The 23,159-nt window shown below is 40.5% G+C and overlaps 1 protein-coding gene across 2 annotated transcripts in view; it reads left to right on the top strand.

The window, feature by feature from the left end:
* The window catches only part of Cacna2d3 (calcium voltage-gated channel auxiliary subunit alpha2delta 3), an 846,818-nt gene that overhangs the window by 430,472 nt on the left and 393,187 nt on the right, over positions 1–23,159 (top strand). For both annotated transcript variants that reach the window (XM_090320869.1, XM_090320861.1), the window contains exons 10-11: positions 8,003–8,092; positions 12,865–12,978. In XM_090320869.1, the coding sequence (XP_090176995.1) occupies positions 8,003–8,092; positions 12,865–12,978 (204 nt within the window). The remainder of the gene's footprint in view (positions 1–8,002; positions 8,093–12,864; positions 12,979–23,159) is intronic.

Genomic DNA, 23,159 nt, shown 5'->3' with positions numbered 1-23,159 from the left:
TCTAATGCTTCTTTTATTTCTTCCTGTAGTAGTTTCATTGTTTCAGGTCTTAGGTTGATGACCATGATTCATTTTGAATCGATATTAGTGCAGGGTGGTAGACTTCAAACTCTACTACAGAACATTTTGTAATGAAAACAGCTTAATACTAACTAAAACAGACCTGAGGAACAGTGGGATAGAGTAGAAGATCCAGAAGTAAACCCACAGACATACAGCCAACTAATATTTAATAAGGAACCAAAAAACATAGGATGGAAAAAAAGATAGAAGTAGATATCTGCATACAGAAATCTGAAACTAGATCCCTGTCACCTTGTACTAACACTATTTATTTCCTAACCTTCCCTTTGACTATGTGCCTGTGTCCTGCTCCACAGCAAAGTACTTGCTCAGTGTAGAGGCTTGTGTGTGGATCATGGCTTTGCTTTTCTGGCCCACATAAACTGTGTTTCTCTGAAACTGTGAGCTGTGCCAGTAAAGAGCTATGCCTCTTCAAGAAGTGTCTGGTAAATTGAATGAATTTATATGTCTGGAAACTTCTCTCCCCTCTTTTCCATGGAATCTTTCTGTCCATAGGAAACCAAGTTGCTGTAGTTTAAGTGAGATTTCCCCTTATTATTTTGCTACTAAAACATTAGGATTGAAAAGGTCTATGATTCAGGCTTAGACAAATCCAAAGACCCATTCGCTGATTCTGCATTGACTGGTTCTAAGATACATAGATAGCTTCTGATGATGAATAAGAATCTTTTGTGACTTTATGATTCTAATACACCTGAAATTAATCTTGTGTGGAGTTGCTAGATTTAGTAAAGCAAACTTTGAATTTCAGATAAGCAATCAATTTGGAGTATTGTTTATGTGGAATTTACAGTTAATTGGTTATTCTGTAATAGTTCTTTCCAGTGGGCTGGCTGAGCTAGGAAAATGTGAGACTGATGATGTGGTAAACTGTGTGGACTAAAGCTTATTGGCAGAGAAGAACTTGTTTGTGGAGTTGGAGATTTTTGTTGTTCATTTTAGAATTTAAATTTGAGTCTTAAAAAGAGTTTGAAACACAGTGCCAGGAGGCATTTCAAGTTATGGATGCCTAACAAGACTGTGTTTACTAAACACTAAGTGAAGATTCTGTAGTAAGCACCTCATCTACATTACTTCATGAAAGCCATGCTAACTCTTGAAGGTACACACAAGAAGTTACTGATCCAATCATTTAAGATGTTACAACAATCAGGTACTACAGTATGGTACAAAGATGTTCATAATCCTGAAAACCTAAATATTCATCACTCAGGGACTAGTCAAATAAATGTTGGTATATCCTTAAGAAGCACAGTGCCCTACTGGGCATTTGTTTACTCACAGACTTCAATTAAGTTTGGCACAATGTAGTGATCATCATAACAAACATGTCTTAATTATGTTTTATAAGACTACACAGATCTCCCAAATGATCATATTGAAAGTTTTAATGTAATTGTCTCTCGGTGTCACATGGGCCTTCCAACCTGCCCCAGATATGAATTCTGCCACCATGGAACCGGCATGCGTAACTCTGTTCCAGGGGGACCTGAGTTCAGGTGAGGACAACTGTCCACATGATTGTGAGGTGCGCCCACTGGCCTCCAAGGCACTATGTGTGCCTCACATTCTCCCCTGGACTCCAACTGCAAACAAACATTTCTTCAGGGTTGAGGCTTACACAAAAACTTGGCACCACGCTTGTGATCAACGACGACTGGCTTCTGTCTGCATTTGCACACCCTTGCCGATGAAAACATTCTTCCTCTAACAAACATATTTGAAGTGAATTAAGGTCCTCATAAAGTTTATGAAGCCTGAACTTGGACCTTAGGAGATGTCAGAAAGATGTGAAGAATGGGGCCTGTTCTCTATATATCCTCCAACTCACTGTACTATGATACAAAACAGGTGCTGCTCTCAGCTGTGACTTTGCTTTTCTCTCGGAGATTCCTCTTGCACCCCATCTTGCTCCCAGGGTGGTAATCAGCACGGCCATCTCAGCAGTTGCTTGGAGATGTGGGCTGCTTTATTTGAAGGTGCAGTTTCTCTCTGGATACTTTATTGCTGAAGCAATTCACAATTCTGACCTCATCCCCTCATCCTCTTAGATGGAATAATTAGTAGTTTTGCCATGGAAATGAAGGTTTTGCTAATTTGATATACCTGATGTGAAATAGTACATATTGTTCACAACCAGGAGATCTAGCTTGTCTCTAATTTGGCATTGGCATCACTGCTATAACCTTCAGTCACTTGTATTATGGTATACATGGTAGAAACAGAAATGTGAATAGTTCTGACACAGTTCTGTCAGTATCTGAACTTTCTCCCCCAAATTACAAACAGCTGGGCTTCCTCTTTCCTACCAGGTTTTTTTGGAGCTCTTCTGTTTTCACTGTTGAGAAACACCATAATACCACTTTCCCCACTGGAAATATGAGTTGTTGGAGGCCAGACTCAGAGGCAGTCCTGTCAGAGGAGGTGTCTCTTTGTTGTTGTAAAATGTACTGATGGCCCATCCTACCTCTCTTCGGTGTTTACCCAGAAAAGTCTAGAAAATATTTCTCAAACCGAGAGGGGGCATGGGTAAGTCATCCAGGATTAGGGTTGTGGTCATATGTGGAGGTATGTGCTGTCAGCAGTGACTACATCAAGACAAGCAGGCCATGTTTGCATTAAACAGTCTAGTGACATGTCAGAGACATGTGTGGGCATTACTTGGGGCATCTGATGGATGGGCTTGTGAGGTTGACTTTGGGCCACAGAGCTCCTAATGAATCTCCCATCAGAATGAGACAGATACCTCTTCATCTGCATTCAGGCTCACTTGACTGAAGGAAGGGAATGAAAACTGGAATCTGGAATGAAAACTGGAATCTGGAAAACTGAAATGCATTAAAAGGGAATGAAAACTGGAAATCCTTTTTCTTAGAGTACCTGGATTTTGGTTTATTTTTTTAAAAAATGTGTTCCTAGAAGCATTTGAAGGTAATCTACTAACGTGAAGAACCTTTGGGGAACACAAGTCTTGGTTACCACAAGAAGTCAATACTCCTGGGACATTGTGAAGGCTGTGTGTGAATGAGGCAGTGAGGACATCAGAAACCCATGTACATTAATCAGACTCTCTAATTCTATCAGACCTCACTTAATAAATCACACCTTGCCACTTATTAAATTCCTAAAGCACTTAATTACGCATTGAACTGTGCACAAGGTCTTTCTGAGCCCAGTGCTCTGGGTTACTACATAGGAGCCATTCTCAATTGAACCATTCTTGATAGTATTATCATTTTTTTAATTCTTTTTTTTAATTGTCAGGGTTACGTATAGAGGGGTTACAGTTCTATTCACCAGGTAGTAGGTGCATTATTTCTCCCACATTGTTACCCCTTCTCATGGTTTTTGTCCCCACTTCTATTCCCCCAACCCCTCCTAATCATCTTGTTTTCTCCCTTCCCTATTTCAAATAAACCAATAACACATACAATATACCAGGTAACAAAGTCAGATGCAGTAGGAATATGACATTAACCAAAGGGCAACAAAGGAGAAGAGAAATAGGATTATCATTTTAATCTTGAGTCTAAAGGAAATAGCCTGCTGCCAAGCTGTGCTTTATCAGGGCATGGAGAGCTATACTCTGTGTGTGTAGAAGGGTTTCTGTTGCTCAGGGGTTCAGACATGGCTCATGACATTCTGTATCCCATCCTGCCTTCTCCTTGGATACCAAACCTTTCTTTTGAGGGAGACAGGAAGGCCAAGTGATGTAATATAAGATTCAGGTTCATAGAACTTAAGTGAGCTGATGGCTGTCACCGATGGTAGCTCCTGACCCATCTGTGAAAATACTGCCTATCCCAGGTCCATCCAGATTCTCTGGGGATAAGGAAGTGTTTTGTCTTCTCCAGTCTAGTTTTTATTTGCAAATGATATGCTTGTTTTTTTTGGAGGATGTGATGAATTGTAATTATACATACAGGGAGACACAGGAGGGCTATTGTCACAGACAGTTATCAGTGTGTTCCAACCAAATCAAATGCTGGTGCAGGAAGAGGCTACTGCAGAAGGAAGGTCTACTGGCTTGGATGTGGGGGCTGTTCAACAGAGATAAGCCAGCTTGGAGGCATCTGCTGGCATCAGGGCACAGGAAGCTGTGGTGCAGACGAGTCCATCTCCCCAGGCGTTAAGCTGCACTAATTGCTTTGGAAGCAAGGCTTTTTCCTGGGCATAGCATATGCTGAATGAGTTGCCTGCAGCAAAGATTTTAAAAACTTACTTTTTCCTTCATTGGTGTTTAATAACAAAATGGAACTGTCACCATTTCTAATAAATTGTTTATTTTAACTTAGAAAAATGAGGAAAACTATGGGCCCTCTAGACCACAGTTATTTTGATCCCTGAGAAGGGCGTGCCTGAGCTCCTGAGGGCCATTGGATTTGGGGTTAGGGAAGTTAGTCTCATTTCTATCCTTTAAGATAAACGTGTTCTTGAAGTGCAAATTAAGTTATTTCCCAATGTATATTAGGTTATAAAGTTGAAAGCTTGGAATGGAGCATAGATGTTTGATATATAAAAGCTTTCTATCTATACTATAAAGTATGTGTGTATGTGTGTGTGTTTCATACAAGGTTTGAACTCAGGCTTAAACTTCTGAGGCAGATGCTTGACCACTGAATCGTGATTCTGGCCCTTTTTTCGCTGATGAATTTTTTTTTTTTTTGCCAGTCCGGGGCTTGAGTTCAGGGCCTGAGCACTGTCCTTGGGCTTTCCTCAAGGCTAGTGTTCTACCCGGAGCCACCGCACTACTTCTGGCTTTTTTTATGTATGTGGTACCGAGGAATCGAACCTGGGTCTTGGTGCATGCTAGGCAGGCACTCTACCACTAGGCCAAACTCCGGGCCCTGCTGATGAATTTTTAAGATAAGGTCTCATTTCCTTTCTGGGAGCATGTATAGAACTTATTGATAGGTTCTTGTTGGTTCTTATTGTTGTTGGAATGACAGGGACATTCCACCTCATCCAGCTTCTCTCCATTGAAATAAAATCTCTCAGAGTTTTCTGTCTGGCCTGGCCTCCCAATTTCTGCCTCCTATGTAGCTTACAAGTGTGCCTCTGAGTCCTACAATGAGTTGAGAAGAGGCTTTAATCAATCTCAGGCCTTTGAGCCTGAGTTGGTCTCAAATTGCAGTCCTCCCATTCTCAGCTTCCCAAATTGTTAGGATAACAAACATGAGCCACAGATGCCTGACTTGTTTATTTTAAATATTTCAAATGCTGACAACAATCTGTCCTTTCCTCCCTTTCACATTTTCCTTCCTTTTCTTTGAGTATAGGCCTTGAATTTGTTTTTAATGGACCTGGACATATGCCTATGTGGTACAACAATGTATGTGGATAAGGTGCTCAGAGGTAGTGATGTGGGTTGAGAGAATAATTAGATAGCGTGGGAATGGGTTAGTAGCATCCTCACAGAGGTAATTGATAATCTTACCTCAGCACAGCTCTAGTCTCCTCCAAATCATCTTTGCCTCAGACCATCCTCAGCTCAGGCATTCAGTGGGGCTCTGAGTTAGTCCTGCAGGTGTGCAGGTGATGACAATTCAATACACTTTAATGTGGTTTTCCTTTTTTTTCCATGAGTGACAGAAGACAATCTTTCAGTGACTCTGAAATGAAGATGCCCCATGTTTTCCTTTTATAGTTCTCTCAAATACCTCCTTTTACTTGCACAGAGGGAAATCAGGGCTCAGAATAAAGGAAATGTTTTACCTAAGTTAAAGGAAAAGGCAAAATGAGAATTGGAACAAAATTCTGCCTGTTTCTCTGAGGCTTCTTCTTCCACCAACACTCAGGCAGTTTGTGTGCCCATCACAAAGGAAATCTGAAGGCAGGAAACCAATGCCATTTGCCTCAGGGACTCACCTGCAGAACGGTGTGATCAGGTTTAGAACTCAGTTTCTTGAGGCCTAGTTCATTTTTTTTTCACCTCAAAGTGATTTCTATTTGGTTTCATAATATAGGATTCTTTTTCCCTCAACATATTTTTTTATTGTATGGAGAGGTTACAGTTACATTAGTCAGGTAGTAGGTGCATTAATTCTCAAACATTGATACCCCTTCTCATGTTTTTGTCCCTGTTTTCCTCCCCCACCACCTCCCAATCTTCTTGTTTTCCCCCTTCTCTTCCCTACTTCAAATAAATAAATATATATACAATATGCCAGGTAACAAACTCAGTTACAGTAACAACATGAGATAAACCCTAATAGTTCATTTTTTCTCTTTCAGAATCAATAGATCCTGAATGTCAGTTGTTTATGTATACAGTAATAATACTTGTGACATGAAATATAGAAATTTCTGAATTTTAAAGTGGTTATAATAGGGAACAGAGAAAGAGAAGTCTGAAGTGAGGAGGGAGACATATGGAGTCAGCCAGGCACTTTCATTTTTCTTCTAGACACTAACCTTCACGGTTGATCAGCACAATCACAAAGGTAAGGCAGTTGATTTGGTTTGAGTTAAAGGTAGAAGAGAAGGGAGCTTGGGCATGAGGAAGAAATGGGAAAAAAAGAATTTTCCGTAAATAAGAAGCCCTCAACTTGAGGAACTATTTTTCCACCTAATATTTTGACCAGATTTGTAGCAGGAAGAAAACACATTAACTGGACTTGCCATAAAAGAAAATTATAGGGAACTCCATGACATACTGTTCTATTAGACTTAAAGTGTCCAACAATAATTGGCCATTGCTTAACTCAGCACATGACACACAGCTACACATGGATAAAAGAAAAATTAAATGGGGTTGCTATGTTGTTAAAAATATTTTGTAAACTTTTGTGACTAAGCACAATTAATTGCAGTTGATGGAAATGATATCAGATGAAGAAAACAGGCTTAAAAAGCAGAGCCTGATTACAGCGATGTGGAACTGGAGTAAATTAAAGCCCAGCCTTCTGGAAAGCTATATGATGGACAGACAGCACATTGTGTGCTATGTTCCATGTGGCATGTCACATTAGGATTGTCTCAGAGGTGGGACTTCTGTACAAGTGGCCTAGAAAAGATTTGAGGCTATTTCCAAGAGACTCGTTCCCTTTCTTTCTGTTCCGTAAAGCTCTTTTAGATTTTTAGCCTGTCTTGCTTTGTTTACTGACTTCATCTTTAATGTCCACCTTTTGTCCTTGCTCTTCAGAGACATCTACTGAACATGTCCTATGTCTATAGCTATTTGGTAGACCTGGGAGGCAGAGAAGTTCATCCCTACTCTACTATAAGAACTTCATAGTGCCCAGCAGAGGCAGAGTTTTAATTAGACAATAACACTATCCACTAAGTGCATAGTGGATCTGAGTATGGATGGCAGCAGAGGGTCACACAAACAGTATTTTAGGCTAGTCTCAGAGGCAAATAACCTGGAAGTTCTTCTGGGGCATGAAAGGTAGGATGGCCACATTGAGACCCTGGGGAACAAGAGGAGATAGTATGACTGTGGCTGGGTTTGTGGATTCTGCATGGAAGATGAACATTTCAATGTCTTGGTATGGCTAGGAGAAGGGGAGGAGGGGAAGAGTTTCAGGTAATGAATCTAGACAGAAAGAAGGAAAATTATATGAATTAAGTGTTTTGACCACATTAACTTTTTTCCTAAACTGCACTCAAAACTAAAAATATGGATATTAAAGGTAAATTTTATATTGAATGAATATACTATATATTTCTTATGTAGGAATATGTAAGAAATATATATATATTCTTATTAGTAATATATAAGGATTATTTAAGAATATATAAGAAAAATATAAGAATATATAAGAAATATATAAGGAAATATATTTCTTTTTCAGATAGAAGAAAGGATAAAATTCTGACCATCAGTCTTTCAGAATCATGTGCCAGTCCACTTCCAGGTTGGCATGTTCACACAACAGAGTAGACACTAATGGATTTTCTGCTTTTGTCATTTCAGCACTTCAGGGAGCATCTGGACAAACTTTTTGCTAAAGGAATTGGAATGCTGGATATATCTCTGAATGAGGCCTTCAACATCCTCAGTGATGTAAGCTTTGCCTTTCTTGTCCTTAGGGGAGTAGATGAGACTTTTGGAAGTATCTGTCAATGTTATTGTCAGTCTTGGGGTTGCCTGAAAACAAGCAGCACCGACTGTCCATCTTGAGTGTCAAGAGAGAAATAGGAGAACCAGTGAGAATTTTCCAGGCAACTCTGTGTGTGGGGGGGGGGGGGGGAGTGGCTATTGTCATTTTTGCTGATGTGCCATTTAGTCTCAGTCATGACTGCAAAGGAAAAAAGGAAAATAAGGAAAGAGGGTGTTGACTCAACTTCTTCAGTATAAGGTAAAGCCACTGGTTACAGGTGATTAACATTCATGTAAGAGTTCATGGTTTGGACTGCACATCTTTGCTAACAGTGTAGTGAGAGTTTAAAAATGTAGTTGGTCTAGGCATATGATTAGGCTGCTCCTTTAAATTCTAGTTTAAACCCTCAGTAGATCCATTTCTCATCTCAGCAGACCTTTCCCAAGTAACACTGAGAAGACTATGAAACTTTGAAATTTTGGTTTCTTTTTATCTCAACAACCTGGTGGGCACTAGTGGCTGATGTCCATAATCCTGGCTACTCAGAAGGCTGAGATCTGAAGATTGTGGTTCAAAGACAGCCCAGGCAGGAGAAAGCCATGTGCCTCTTAGCAAAAAAGCCAAAAGTGGAACTATGGCTCAAGTATAGAATGTTAGCCTTCAGGTACAAAAAGAAAACTCAAACAGCACCCAGGCCCTGAAATTCAGGCCCCAAGACCAACATACACACATGTGCGTGCACACACACACACACACACACACACACACACACACACGAAGAATAAATAAGCTACAGAGTCCTTGGATCCTTTATGGGAAGTAAATTTCTACAGTGAACTTCTATTGCCCTATCCTCTGGCCTAGGTGTGGAGGAGAGAAAATGAGATGTGTATGTGCTTGCTTGTGTCTAGACCTGGTTGTTTGAAGAAATTATTCTCAATTACCACCTAATTTTCCTCATCTATAAAATGGGGATCGAAACAGACTGTCTTCGCAAATTATAATATCTAGTGTAAAATGAAAACACGGGGCCTTTCAGTCTCATATTCTTAAGAATTTTAAGGAAGGGTCAGCAGCTGGGGCCCTGTGCTGCTGTGCCCATCCCGGGCTGTGAGGAGATCTCCCATCGTGGGATATCCTCCCTCATGGCACGGAGACTTCAGTATGATAAAGTTGGTGGCTGACTCCTTTCCTCAGCATTGAGCAGGTGGAAGAGCTGCTCATGTGACAAGTTTCAACTCTCATGGGCTAGACACAGCTCTACTCTGAGGCTTTGACATTACTCCTTGCTGAGGTACTCAGAAATGTCTGCTTCCCACACTTGGCCTCTCTTTTTCCTTGTCATACTAAGCCCCAGTGACTATTGGTCTGCCACCATCTCTAACACAGGGGCATAGGAAAGTGGAGAAGGCACTTTCTTCCTCTTGAGATTCATTCACAACTAGCTTCTAATAAAGGTCTTGAGAAATCCCATCAGGAACAGAACTTTTAAAAAATGTTTGTTCTGTGTATTATATCATGTCATAAAGTCAGCATTTAAGTCCAGCTGAAGTCATGGCTCCCAAACCTATTTTTGAGTACAGTATCCCTATAGCCTTCAACGATTAGATTTACAGTACCACAGAGACCACTTTGACCCTGAGAAATCACGAACATGGATGGATTGCTGTTGTTGCTGTTGTTGAATCCTGTGGGGGAAGTATTGGTGAGTGTAAACATTCACTCCTGCCCTGCCTTCACATGTACAAACTGTGTCATCAGGCAGTGAGAAACTCAAATGAACCAAACATCCATCTAGGACAGCAGGACACCAAAGCACTTGTAACTGTTATTAAATGTTTCTGCTTGAGATAACTTGACTGTCATTACCATATTCTTCTGAGTGCACATTTATTCTAGAGAAAAATATTTCCATCCTATCTCTTGCCATTGGGCTTTGAAGTATCTAGATTTTTAACAGACATTGATATGGTTAATCCTCCATGAAAATAAAGCTTTATTTGGTTTCCACTTCATCAATGTAATCTTTAAGTGACATAATTCTCTTCCTGTGTATTATGTCTGCTTCAGCAAGCCAATGAGAAACAGTATAAGCTGTTTTCCAAATGTGTGTCCAGGGACACAAACACATGCCACAGAAACACCTCCCATCACATACATTATACATACATACACATACATTACACACATAAAGATACACGCCATAGATACATTCTTCTACCACACATCCCTTACATACCACACACAGCACACACATTCCCACACCCCATAGATACAATCTCTACCACAACCCCCCCATACACACATATATACACCCCTCCCACAGAAGCAAAGAGAGAGAACTGAGATTGTGGTTGTTGCCAACTTAGAATGAGTTTACAGTGGCTCATAGGTTATGATAATTAGAGTGTATTCTGCTTTAAAATTACATACACTTTAGCTCTGGCATTTTCTCAGCTGTCTTAAAGACTGCAGTCGTTGAGACCAATGGCTTTGAAAGGAACATTCAGATAGACTTCTAAACCCCCACTAGGTATTGATCTTCACTGCATTCATTACATGCTGTAAGAACACAGAGCCAGTTTGCTACAGTAGTTAGCGTCTACCTCATCATGTGACAACTGCAATTTTCTTTTTTGGCAATGAATGTGATCTTTGCAGTGATTACCTTTTAAAAATTTTTCTTAGCCAATTAAATAAAATTCGGTGACATTTCAAAGACGGTTAATCACAACCAAATGCTCTAAATGTCAGGATGCATTGAAAATTTCACTGCTAACTGATGAATCACTGAGCTAATTGTAGTTCATCATCAGGCCCTTGTCATTGTTATTATTATGGAAAACACTTTCATCACTCTCGCTATTCAATAAAAAAGTTCTAGACAAATATGAAAAGAAGAGATAGTACTCATCAAAGCATTTGAGTTTAATTGCATTCTTCAAAATCTTCCAAATACAGATTGCGGCAGAGAATACCAGAGGCCCAGCCAGAAAGGAAAGTAATCTTTTCAAATAAATAGCTCCTGGCAGCTCGGTCTAGTCTACGTTATTCAAATCTCTTCATTTCTCTCCCTTTCTTTCCTTTTGTTTGGGAAAGTTTTTCTATGATGTTTTAAAATGAGTTACATGAACACCCCATCTAAGGACATCCTGTTTTTCCTTCCTCTGAAGCCTCCATGAACTGAAGAATATATTGTTCTTTGGAGCTTGCTGTAAATTTTTTTTTCAATTTGGTAACAGCTGTGGGGCATGTTACTCCCCAAGCCACCTGTTGAAATGAGGTTACTTTGGTTACTACTGTAAAGGAAAAGCATCTGTTACCTTAGTAGCATCTCAGAGTGGGAAAGACCAAGAATGGGCTATTTGTTGAGACTGAAATCTGATTGGAGGTGACTCGATATGGAGGGGCTGGAGGAGAATTGATCAGGATCCAGTAGAAGCTGTAATATTTATTACTGTTGAAGATTGGTGGTCAATTGATTGGACACATTAACCACAGTTCTATTTGGTGCTGAAATGCTCCTCCCCCACCCCCCGCCTTCCCTCAGGTATTCCAGTATCATCTTCTCAGTGAGGTTCTCCCTGACGGCTTTCTCCAAAATCAACTTTTTCATTTTCCCATCTTTGCTTCCTCTTTCTTCCCTGCACATGTCCCGCCTCCCTCCGTCCCACCCACAACTGGTGATATAATTTACATATTTTCCTTGTTTTTGAGAGCCTTCCCAAAGAGAATACAAAGCTGCTAAAAGGAACTGATTCGTGCATGTTTTAACCCCAGCATTAGCTGAATAGTTTAGGAAATAAATAAACAATAGAATTTAATCAAGTGAGTTTAATTTTTACCATTGAAAATTAAAGGACTATGTATTTTTTTATGTCATGGGGTTGTTTAAGGTCTTTATGTTACTTTGAGTTGCATCATTAATAGCATACATTAAGAGAATTTATTTTGCTTTGGACCCAAGGGTAGAGATACATTGATCTTGTAGTTATATTTGCTCACCATAGACAGGAGCCATACATGCTGGGAGCTTTGAAAACAGTTGTATAGCTGGAAGTTAAGGTTTAGGGATTTAGACAGCAGCAAATACAGTCTTGGATATTAAGCCTGCCAAATAAACTCATTACACAAGATTACCTGTTAATAACATGCATTTTAAGTAAACCCTTAGAAAAAGAGTGCTTAGCATTGTAATGTGAACTTTTTGTTATTGGTGGTGTTTACTTCATTTTTTATTTGAAACATCCATTCAGACCAGCCTCATTCAGATTTTTTTTTTGCCAGTCCTTGGGCTTGAACTCAGGGCCTGAATATTGTCCTTGGGCTTTCTTCAAGGCTAGCACTCTACCACTTAAGCCACAGCACCCCTTCTAGCTTTTTCTATGTATATGATGCATGCTAGGCAAGAACTCTACCACTAGGCCAAACTGCCAGCCCCTTGTTCAGATTTTGAAAAATCTTATATAATGTGCCCCACAGGTCCTTGTGCCAACTTCTTAGGATTTATTTTCAGAACAAAGTTCATGTCGGAGAACTTAGGCATTTAGCTCCTGTTTGTTAGAACACATATAGCAGCCCACGCAGAAAGGCTGGTCTGGTGGGTGCTGTTTAGTGATGCTAATGAGTTCTTGAATCTAGAATCTTTCTAAACCCAGATGATAGGTTCCTGAAGTCTCACGGATACATAGGACTCTGATGTTTATTTTTATTTTGAACTTATTTCTTTGCATAGTTCAACCACACGGGCCAAGGAAGCATTTGCAGCCAGGCCATCATGCTGATAACTGATGGTGCAGTGGACACCTATGACACCATCTTTGCAAAATACAACTGGCCTGATCGAAAGGTAAGTGGATGCCGGCACTGTCCATGCTGTGGAGTCATGGACAACCTTTAGATCTCCTCAGATAAGCGTCCTGTGTTGACTTCATCTTACAATGACCTCTGGTTTTTCTTCCATGTGTCTTTTGGGTTGACCATCAAATATTTTGGTTTTTGTTGTTTTCAAAATGAAACTATTCTACAAAGGAAAAAACCCATAAAGACATGTTTAATGAATTCTGTGAAAAGATCCATGGTCAGGGTACTCCATCTATATATTGAGCATAACTTCTCTTTATTTTTATTTGCCTTGGAGCCGGAGCTGCTCTGTGAGCTCTGAATCCTAAGAATGGTGAGGTCAACCACAGTGTTCTTAACAGCCACCTTCTTCATGAACCATTTTGTTTTCTGTAGTTCTTTATTGGACCACCAAGAGAATTCTGTTTCTTAGTCCTGTGCCCCACGTTTATCAGAACTGTTCTCTGTTATAGTCCTTTGGTTTCCAAATAGACGTTACAGTTATATTATGAACCCATGCACCAAGTTATAATGTGACTAATGTTAATATTTACAAATGCTCTAATTCACAGATGTTAGTCAGTCTGAAGTCACTGGAATGCTTAAAATTATGGATCCTGGACCGTATCATACACCTATAGCATCAAAATCTCTGGGGATATAATCCTATCATGCATATTTGAGCAACGCTCTATACATAAGCATAAGCCAGTGTGTTGCCAACTGGGGTCACTGTCTCTCCCAAGCAGTATAACTTTAGCAGGGAAAAGAGGTGAGATGGGATTTCAGTAGGCCTTATCCTATTTCATTGCCAAAGATGTTTTTCTGACTGTTCCTTTACATACTTGAGACAGTCCAAAGCTAGTCCTTCCTCCTTTGTCTAGTTTGTATAGTTAAATTCTGGGCATAGAACAAACATAAACAAGTCAAATGTGATCTGTGCCCTCACCATATCCAAAGATGAAAAATGAGATGGGAGAAAGATATCGTTCCATGTGCCCTTCATCATCCTCAAAGTATAAATGTCTGGTGACAAAGGATCTCAACCCTCTAAGCATGTTAATGATTAAAGTTATATACATCTAGTACAACATTGTTCCCAAACAGAGGGGGTATTTTTTCCCCTAAAAGTTAACCTTGGAAACCACTATCAGGTAGGGAGGCAGAGGAAATGAGTTTCTGCTGGACCTAGTGAGAAGATGTGAAGTAATGACATACGACTTTCCCAGAAGGACATTTATGAGTAAATCCAGTCCGCTTACAAGCACTGAGTTTAGAAACCAGCTCTTGAAGAAAGTGGAAGTTCACTATTGGACATTATGACTGTGGATGCCAACAGTAAATTGGGGATCATTTCTAGGGACAAGTAGAAGCTATCATTAATTGAAGGGCAGAGGCCCACTTGCACCTCTAAAGTAAGTAGCACAGTGTCAGGCATGGGATGGTTCAAAACCTGAATGCAAGCTGGGTTCCAGTGGCTCACATCTGTAACCCTAGCTACTCAGGAGGTTGTGATCTGAGGATCACAGTTCAAAGACAGCCTGGGCAAGAAAGTCTGTGAGATTCTTATTTCCAATTAATCACCAGTTGCACCATGGCTCAAAGTAGTTAGAGTGCTAGCCTTGAGTGAAAAAGCTCAGGGATAGCATCCAGGCCAAGTTCAAGCTCCAGGACCAACAAAGAACACCAACTGAATGTAGCGTTCTTAGAACCACTTGGTTAAAAAGAAAAAGGCAAAAGAAAGTGGTGGTCTTTTTGTTCATAGCAAATATGTTCTCATATGCATCTCAGGGGGGCCATTTCATGAATCACTCCTATTTGATGATGCTGGGTCCACAGCAGACTCCAATATTGGTATTGAGATATTCTGCCCCAACTGTTAGAAAGAAACATAGGCTGAAAAATGTGAAGTTCCAAATCTTAAGACAATATTTAAATCTTAGTCTGTTTTTATGAAGGAAAAATACTGATTTTAGACCAGATGCATTCTTAGATTAATTGAAGCAGGTCTTGTTTTATAAAGTATTACTAAGCAGCTGTAGAGGGTCTTTCAAAACATTTTCATTAAAAACCATTACTACTTTTCTTCAGTCTCATTCTGGACAGTTCTACATTTGAATAAATAGAATACACCCATGTCCTCTTTTTTTTAAATGAACTTCCTCATGAAGGTGTAAGTAATGAATTTGCATAAAAACCCATTATCATTTAGCACTGAGATGAAGAGAGCTTATGTGGAATGTCTAAGCAGTCAGTGTTTCCCATTATATTAGCTGTTTCACACAGGGTTGCATCTCTTCATGTTGAAATAGGCATTCTTCAAGATTGCAAAAATAGAAAATGGGCCCAGGAAAGAGCAAGGTGGTACTAAGAATGGAAAGTGGTTCCTGTTAAACAGTGATCCTCAAACTTGGGCAAGCACAGTCTTGCTTAGAGGGCTTTTTCCTGTATAGCAGGTGAGCTCACTCCAGAGCTTCTGGCCCAGTGGTGTGTATGGATTTGAAAGTGTATATGCCTAGTAAGTCACCAGAGAAGCAGATGCTGTTTGGGGTGCCCACACATGAGAAACACTTGCCATAGAAGCTGTACAAAAAATAGGGTTTGGGGGGCTAGGAATTTGGCCTAGTGGTAGAGTGATTGTCTAGCATGCATGAAGACCTGGGTTAGATTCCTCAGTACCAGAAGTGGTGCTGTGGCTCAAGTGGTAGAGCTCTAGCCTTGAGAAAGCCCAAGGATAGTGCTCAGGCCCTGAGTTTTAAGTCCCAGGTGTGGCAAAAAAAGAGAAAGAAATAGGGTTTGTTTCTTACATGGACTTTGCTTATACTCCATTTTCTTTTTTTCCTTTTTTTTTTTTTAATTTTTGCAAGGACCTTTTCCTTTGGACTATCTAGCATGCAGATATTTATTTCTTGACTAATACTTTGTCTGGGAAACTGTTCATTCCTGTCCAATATTTACAAATCTAGAGCTATTGTATAAAATTTTAATTCTGTGTGTGGCGGGGGAGGGGGCTTGAACTCAGAGACTCACACTTTCCTTCCACTTTTTCAACCATAGTTGATGCTCTAACACTTGAGGCACACCTCCAGTTCTAGCTTTTTTGCTGATTAACTGAAGATAAAAGTCTCTTAGATTTGTGTTCCAGGTTCCAACTGACTCTGAACCTTGATCCTCAGATCTCAGCCTCCTTAGTAGCTCAGATTATAGATGTAAGCCACTGGCACCTGGCTAAATTTTAGCTTTTCATAATGGGCACACCTATTACTTTGAATCAGCAAGGGACTGAAAAAGGCTGGCCTCTTAAATACCTAGCATATGTTTTCTGAAGTTCTGATCCATTATATACAGTTACTCTCAGTCCACACCACTTATACACCTTAACCTGCATACATTGGTATGGAATCTTGAGGTGGACAAGTCCCTACGGTTTCTTAGGCAAAGCTTGTGGTTCTCAGCACCAGGGATTTTTCCTCTCCTATTAGATTTTTCCTGAGCCTTCCGTCTTTTCTAGCCAGAGGCTATCATTTTCCTTGCCTAAGGCCTGGACTCCAGACTTTGTAGGAATTGTCTTAATGGATGCATAGCTTCATGACCAGTGGTATAACTGGTTCTGGGCCTGTCTTCAACTTCATTGTTTGATGAGTCTATAAACATGGATTTCTTATTCTGAACAGTCACACGTCCCTGCACTATGATCTAGCTCTGCTGAGAAGTGTGTCTACTCCCCTGGATAAAAGATTGGACTCCTTTGCAGAGGGTTAGTCAGGTTCCAAGAAAGGGAAAGAAAGAAAGAAGTGAGGCATCAGTATAGAGGAACCCCCGTATAAGTGACATTCTCTTTTTTTTTTTTTTTTTGCCACCCCTGGGTTTGAGCTCAGGGCCTGAGCACTGTCATTGGACTTTCTCAAGGCTAGAGCTCTACCACTTGAGCCTCAGCACCACTTCCGGCTTTTTTCTATGTATGTGGTACTGAGGAATCAAACCTGGGTCTTCATGCATGCCAGGCAAGCACTCCACCACTAGGCCAAACTCCCGGCCCAAGTGTCATTCTTAAAAGTGATTTAGCACCTAACCAGCATCTTGCTCAAGGCAACTGCTTATAAAACATTTTAGAGTAAGCTGAAAAAAGGAATTCATTATTGCTGATGTAGCCATGAGTCCATGAAGACAAAGTTGTGATTGTCTTTGTAATGTGTCCCTTGCCAGTAGTTTATTCCTAAGAGCTGAAGTGAGGGCCTTTTTATTCATTTATAGGAAGCCATTTACTTTTGCTTAATATCCATGAGTTAGTGGCTTAACAGTATAGCTCTTGCACATATAAAATAAGATATGAACTCTTCAACACAAAAGGTGCTCACCTTGTGTTTGTAAAGAACTAAGCTGTACCTTATATATAAGTTAGGAAAGTTAGGAAAAGTGTTAGGCCTGCTATCAACTACTCTCTCTTCTAACTCAAAAATTAAGTCTTGAAATTATCATTATTAATTACTCCTTCCCCTGAACACATGATAAAGAACCATTGGTTGGATAGACAGCCATAAGTTTAGTTGAGTAATATGCTGAAGAGATTGGCAAACTATGATCCACAGACCTAAGGTGATAGACATGATTTGTACATTGTTAAATGGAATAAATTGGGAGAATATATCCTGATACAGAATAATTACATAAAGTTCAAATTTCAGCGTGTTACTGTAATGCAGTCATACATATTTGTTTTCATATCGTCTGTGTTTAATGGCAGGGTTTACTGAGAGACTGACTAGCCTGAAAAGCCCAAAGTAATTTATAGTCTGATCCTCTGAGAATATCATTACAAACTCCTGCTCTAAAGATGTCCTCGAAGAAGAAAGAAGTAGAGCAACTAGTGTGTTGTTATAGGTCATTGAGATGTCCTCAGGATTTCATGCTTGGGTTGGGTGCTGAAGAAGACAGCAGTAGTGACATCTACCTCTCTTGCCAGGCTTCTTTTCTACTTGAGTGAATTGTGTAGAGGGAGGGAGAGGGAGACTTGATGGCAAGTAATTCTCTTCATGCTATGGAACTGCTTCCCCAAATGCTTTGTGACCCTTGCACTTTTGCACAATGAGTCTTGATCCAGAACCCCGGGCCTGGGCTGCGGGATCCTTAGAAATGTTATATATGGTACTCTTTGTTCAAGGTTTTGGTAGTGCCATGGGCACATGGTATATGCTACAGGCCACAGCTTTCAAGGCACTGGAGTGACAGAGGGGACACAATGGAGAGAATCAGTTTTCTTCTTTGCACAGACCTAGGAAACCAGAAATTCCTTCTCTTAGTTTGAAAGGCTAGACAGAAAAACAAAATAAAACAAACAAACAGAAAAAAAAATAGCTACAGACTGAGTTGCTAACTACAACAGACATTTGCATTTCAGAATTCTAGAGGCTGGAAATAAGAGATGGGAGAGCCAGATTGTTTTGTTGAGGGTCTGTTTCCATTTTATAGGCTGCTGGAATCTCACATGGTGGAGAGAAGAATGGGGAAGCAAATGCTCCCATGACACTTATAAGATTCTTATAAGGTCACTAAAATCCCACTGGTGAGAATTCTACCTTCTGACTACATCTAATCCTGTCACCTCCCCAAAGGCCCTAAATCCTAATACTGTCACATTGTAGGCTAGGATTTCAACATATGAATACTGGGGAGTTCATCACACTCCCTGAATACAAATAAAATGGAATCTCTCTAATCCCTGTTACCGTGGGGCAGGATAAAAGCTCCTCACCAGTTGGCAAAATTTATTTTCATTTGTGTTACTCAGTAGGGGTTGGGATTTGTCCCCTAACTGTCCAATAATAGATCTCATATTAGCATGTTCCTACTGCAGGTGGGACGGGGACACACTGCATGAGTGATCCTGGCAGATAATGACACACTTGTTGCTCTTAGATGTCACCATGCAATCCATCGTTCCCATGGCTTGATGATGAACAACAGACATGGTACTAGAATGTTCCATAAATCCCCTCAAGTCTCTTTCAATAAATAACATAGTAAACTTATTTTTTGTACCTCAACTTATAAAATAGAACTGATGCTAGCTGATTCTGCTGAAATCTAAGTATCACGTACAACTATAAATGTTTCATGTATATTGACTTCTCATAGAAACCATGGGAGATAGTAGTATCCTTATTCCCTTTTCATAGAAAAGGAAACTGAGGCACTGTTTCATAACTGATTGATGGTTCCACAGTGACCATTTGGTCAAATGGATCCAGGCAGACAAATAATGAGCCTGCCTGATCCTTAGGCTCGCCACAAGCATCTTGAGGGTAAAGCAAAAATAAATAACTGTAAGTTAGAGGAAGAGCTGACATATTGTACACCAGGATAACAGGTCTATTTCCTTAGCCTTCCCTCCCTCAAGGCAGGAATTCTGTGATTGCAGAACTTATCAGAGCTGTACACCCAGAGGAAGACCAGGACAAATCATTTAGAGTCATGCCAAGCCAGCTCAATATAATTAAATGATTCTGCATTTTTCAAGGATGGGGGAACTGCAAAAGTGACTAGTATTTTAGTTATATGTACTGTGTTTTATTATGCTGAATCTTAAGAACAACAGGGAGAATGATCCTGGAAGTCCATCACAGATATGTCAAGGATATAAGGTCCTTAGAAAATGGGGCATAGGGAGGAAAGGGGGATAGTGTGGACTAGAAGGATGTAGGACCAAACAACTCTTGGTGTGGGAATAAAGAAAATGTTTTGATAGAAAGGTTTAGAGACATGACTTTGCTGCACTGAAAGAAACCCTACTGGAAATGGTTGTGCTCTGAGCTGGTATCTGCAAGAGAGCATGTACAGAGTTTTCCCTAAACAGACCTCCTTCTGTTGGCATAATCTGGAAGACAAATCCTCTGAAAACCACCCTCATGGTGCCAGAATGCTGCCTGTGGGCCTCTAGGATGGTTGTTGAAAAGTTTAGGCATCAGTCCTGAGGAGCTAAGTGTCCAAGTATAGTCAGGGTTTATCCTTTGAAGAATCTATGTAATCCTTCAGCAATCTTGTATAATTTGGAAGTGGTTTTGTCTTCTTTCTTTCTGTTTTCTTTCCTATTATTATTATTATTATTCCATATTATTCTCCTTGATTTTTCAAAGAGCAGACTAAATAGAGAAGGGATTTATCCAAGACATGGGGCAACTTGGGAAGAAGTCTGTACTTTGTCTGTAGAGGTCTCAAAATACTTTTCCCATACATTCTCAGCATTGGATATGTCATTCTTCATCCCACAGAATGTAATTAATATACAATCTGGGGCTGGTGGGGGTTATTGACAGAGGAAATAAAAGGACTGGAATAGTCACTGAGCTATCACTCTGGTCATTTATACCAGAGCCCAGGAGTATGAGAATGATGTGACACCGCCAAAGAAACCACAGAGGGGAATACTAGATCATATGTAACAAAGAAAGGGAAAGACCAACTGGTCTTTAGAAAAATGATAAATCTTCTAAACAAAACAGCAGGTGTGTGAGACAGAGGGTGGTGCAGGGGTCTCTGGAAGGGGTAAAGGGTAAGATAAAGGAGCCATTGGGGAAGAAGGAGAATTAAGCATGTAAAGGTGGAAGAGAAGCTGGGCACCTGGAAGGAGCCAGATGAAGAGCAAATGATTGGGTCCTGGAAGTGTAGGGGCAGTGTTATTTGGGGAAGGCTGGCTGGGTAAGTCAGGGATATCACCTCCGGGCTTTATGGACAAGGTAAGGAACTGGTTTCCTTACTAGTTTCCTTCTCACGGGGACCATGAGAAGCTTGTGGATATGGGAGAGGTAGGGGATGATGATTGTCAGTTCTCTCCTATAGCCACAGTTCAAAAAGATACTTGAAGCTATTCTATTCCCAGAGCTAGACGCTCACTTGTTATTTGGACATAGGAAGCTAAACATTAAGAAAGGTTTTGTTTTGCTTTGCTTTTTGGGCCGTGGGGCTTGAACTCTGGGCCAAGGCTCTGTCCCTGAGCTCTTCAGCTCAAGGCCAGTGTTCTACCACTTTGAGCCACAGCACCACTTCCAACATTAAGAATTTTTAATTAGAAATTAACAGAATTGGAGACAAGTGTGCAATTCTGGGCCTCATTATTAATTTCAGTAGATTGGGAAGATGAGTCTCCTATGTGTGTTCCAGATGCTGCTGTTTCAACTTGGGGCTACATTGACTTGGTACTTCTCTCTGTCCTCCTGTTCACTCCCTGTCACTCATTTTTTTTTCCTGACATTTTTTAGTTCATTCTCATTAATCTTTAAAACTATCTTTAGCTGTACAAAAGGATTTCAACTTAGCATGACAATTTAAGTGTATGATGCATCTTGATCATTCTTTCTATCATTTCCCTCCCAACTCTATTCTAACTCTCCCCTTCCTTTCCTACTTCCATATTCATATATAAATATATATACATATATGCACACATTGTATACTGTGACTGTATTTACCCACCACTCCTCTATTTGTCTTTCCTTCTCCTCTTAAATTCCATTCCCTCAGACAAGAAATGCTTGAGCATCCTAGTACTTTTTACTCATTCATTCTCCCTGACTGAAGTGACATTCTGGTCTGAAAGTTTGGGGTGAGTTTTGTGTTATTGCTGCATTTTCTCAAGGGCGATAAATCCTACGGCTGTCTTAGAAAATGCACTGGAACATTAATTTCTCGTGGTCAGTCAACAATGTGACAGGAAAAAGCATTTTCTGTCACTGTGGTGAGAGCTCATGCAGGCCTTCCTTCCAGCCAGAGGCAGAGTCAAAATGGTTTGTTGTCTCCCACTTTATTTTTAATTATTTCTGGTGGTATTAGACAGCAAATGACTACAGCGAGAAGAGCATGACAAGACATGGTAGGAACAAGGCCCACTGATGCATGGCTGCTACCAGCCACTGAAAACTCAGTTCAAGTCCACAGTTCTAGACAGCAGCTCAGCAACTTGATCCCCTTCCTCCACTTCTATTTCTCTTCCTGACCTCCATCTCAGAACCATGTCTTCAAAAAGCAGGGAGGAAAAGGGCAGAGGAGTAAGCATTCTACTACGTGACTCCCACCATTTTCTGGCAAATGATTGCTCAGGTAGCTGCTGTTCAAGCTGGCCTCCTTAACTCCCAGTGCTAAGAAAGAAGCCCAGCACTCCACTTGCTTTATCTCATGCTTAGCTCCCCTCTTGGAGCAACTCTCATTTTATAGGTGAGAGAACTTGCCATAGAACAGGTATGGAACCAGGGTCGCTGATCTTTGTCATCCATGTCAGATTGTGTCCACATCCTTTATCCTTTTCAATGGCCCCCACCTGATAGCCACTCCATCCCCAGTTCTTTTAGTTACTGCTTTCCTTCCATGTGTTGCACTTTTGACCTTGAAACGCATTAGGTAAAGATCTTCAGGAAGCAAAAGGTGTGTGACTTTTCATCCACTGGAAGCAGTGGTCTGTGAAAGCAAAGCATGTGTTTGTTTATCATGTGTTTTAGTGGCCAGGCTGTGCCTGGCACAGAGCATATCCTTAGGGAATCTTGCTGGATGCTGGCTGAGCACTTTGGGGAGTACTGTGCCTGCTTTACCTCATAGGTTCCAGCTGCATTTTTATGATATGATTACTGATAGCATGTGTTTTAACAGGAGAAGAGTTGGAGTTGAGAGCCTTTTAACTGACTTTACTCTTAAGTTCATATCTGTAGCCTGACCCTAGTACTACCTGCTAGTCCAATAACTTGGGTAGACAGAGATCACAGAGGCTTGTCTAGGGCCCACCTGTTCAGCTTTCACAGGGATTCAGAGTACCCAGAGACTCACCTTGGGTTGCAAATTTTTCTGAGTTCTGAAGGGATGGACTCCTTTCAGAATAAGTATCTGGGGAAAGGCTTCCGGGAGGGATTTCCTCACTCCCTGAACATCTACAAAGCATACAAAGCACTACAAAGCAGTGGTGACTAGCATTGTTCTTAGCAAGTAGCAAAACTTAGTTCCTGTTTTTTTTTTCTTCTCTGCTACCCCCCACCCAAACCTATACCTAGTACAGTACCTGGTGCATAGTAGGTGTTGGAACTTAAAGCATATTTAGAAGGAAAAGACAAGGAGAGCTAGGTCAAGGCAAGGTTTCACCATCTCCCTGTAAAACCCCACCTACCACACTTATGGAAGCTTGCACGTGCATGGGGAAAAATGATTTAC

The sequence above is a fragment of the Megascapheus bottae genome, chromosome 2 (genome assembly GCF_031878675.1).
Source record: "Megascapheus bottae isolate mThoBot1 chromosome 2, mThoBot2.hap1, whole genome shotgun sequence".
NCBI classification, from domain to species: Eukaryota; Metazoa; Chordata; class Mammalia; order Rodentia; family Geomyidae; genus Megascapheus; species Megascapheus bottae.
Note: the sequence above shows the minus strand (reverse complement) of the source record. Positions and strands in the feature narration are given on the sequence as shown.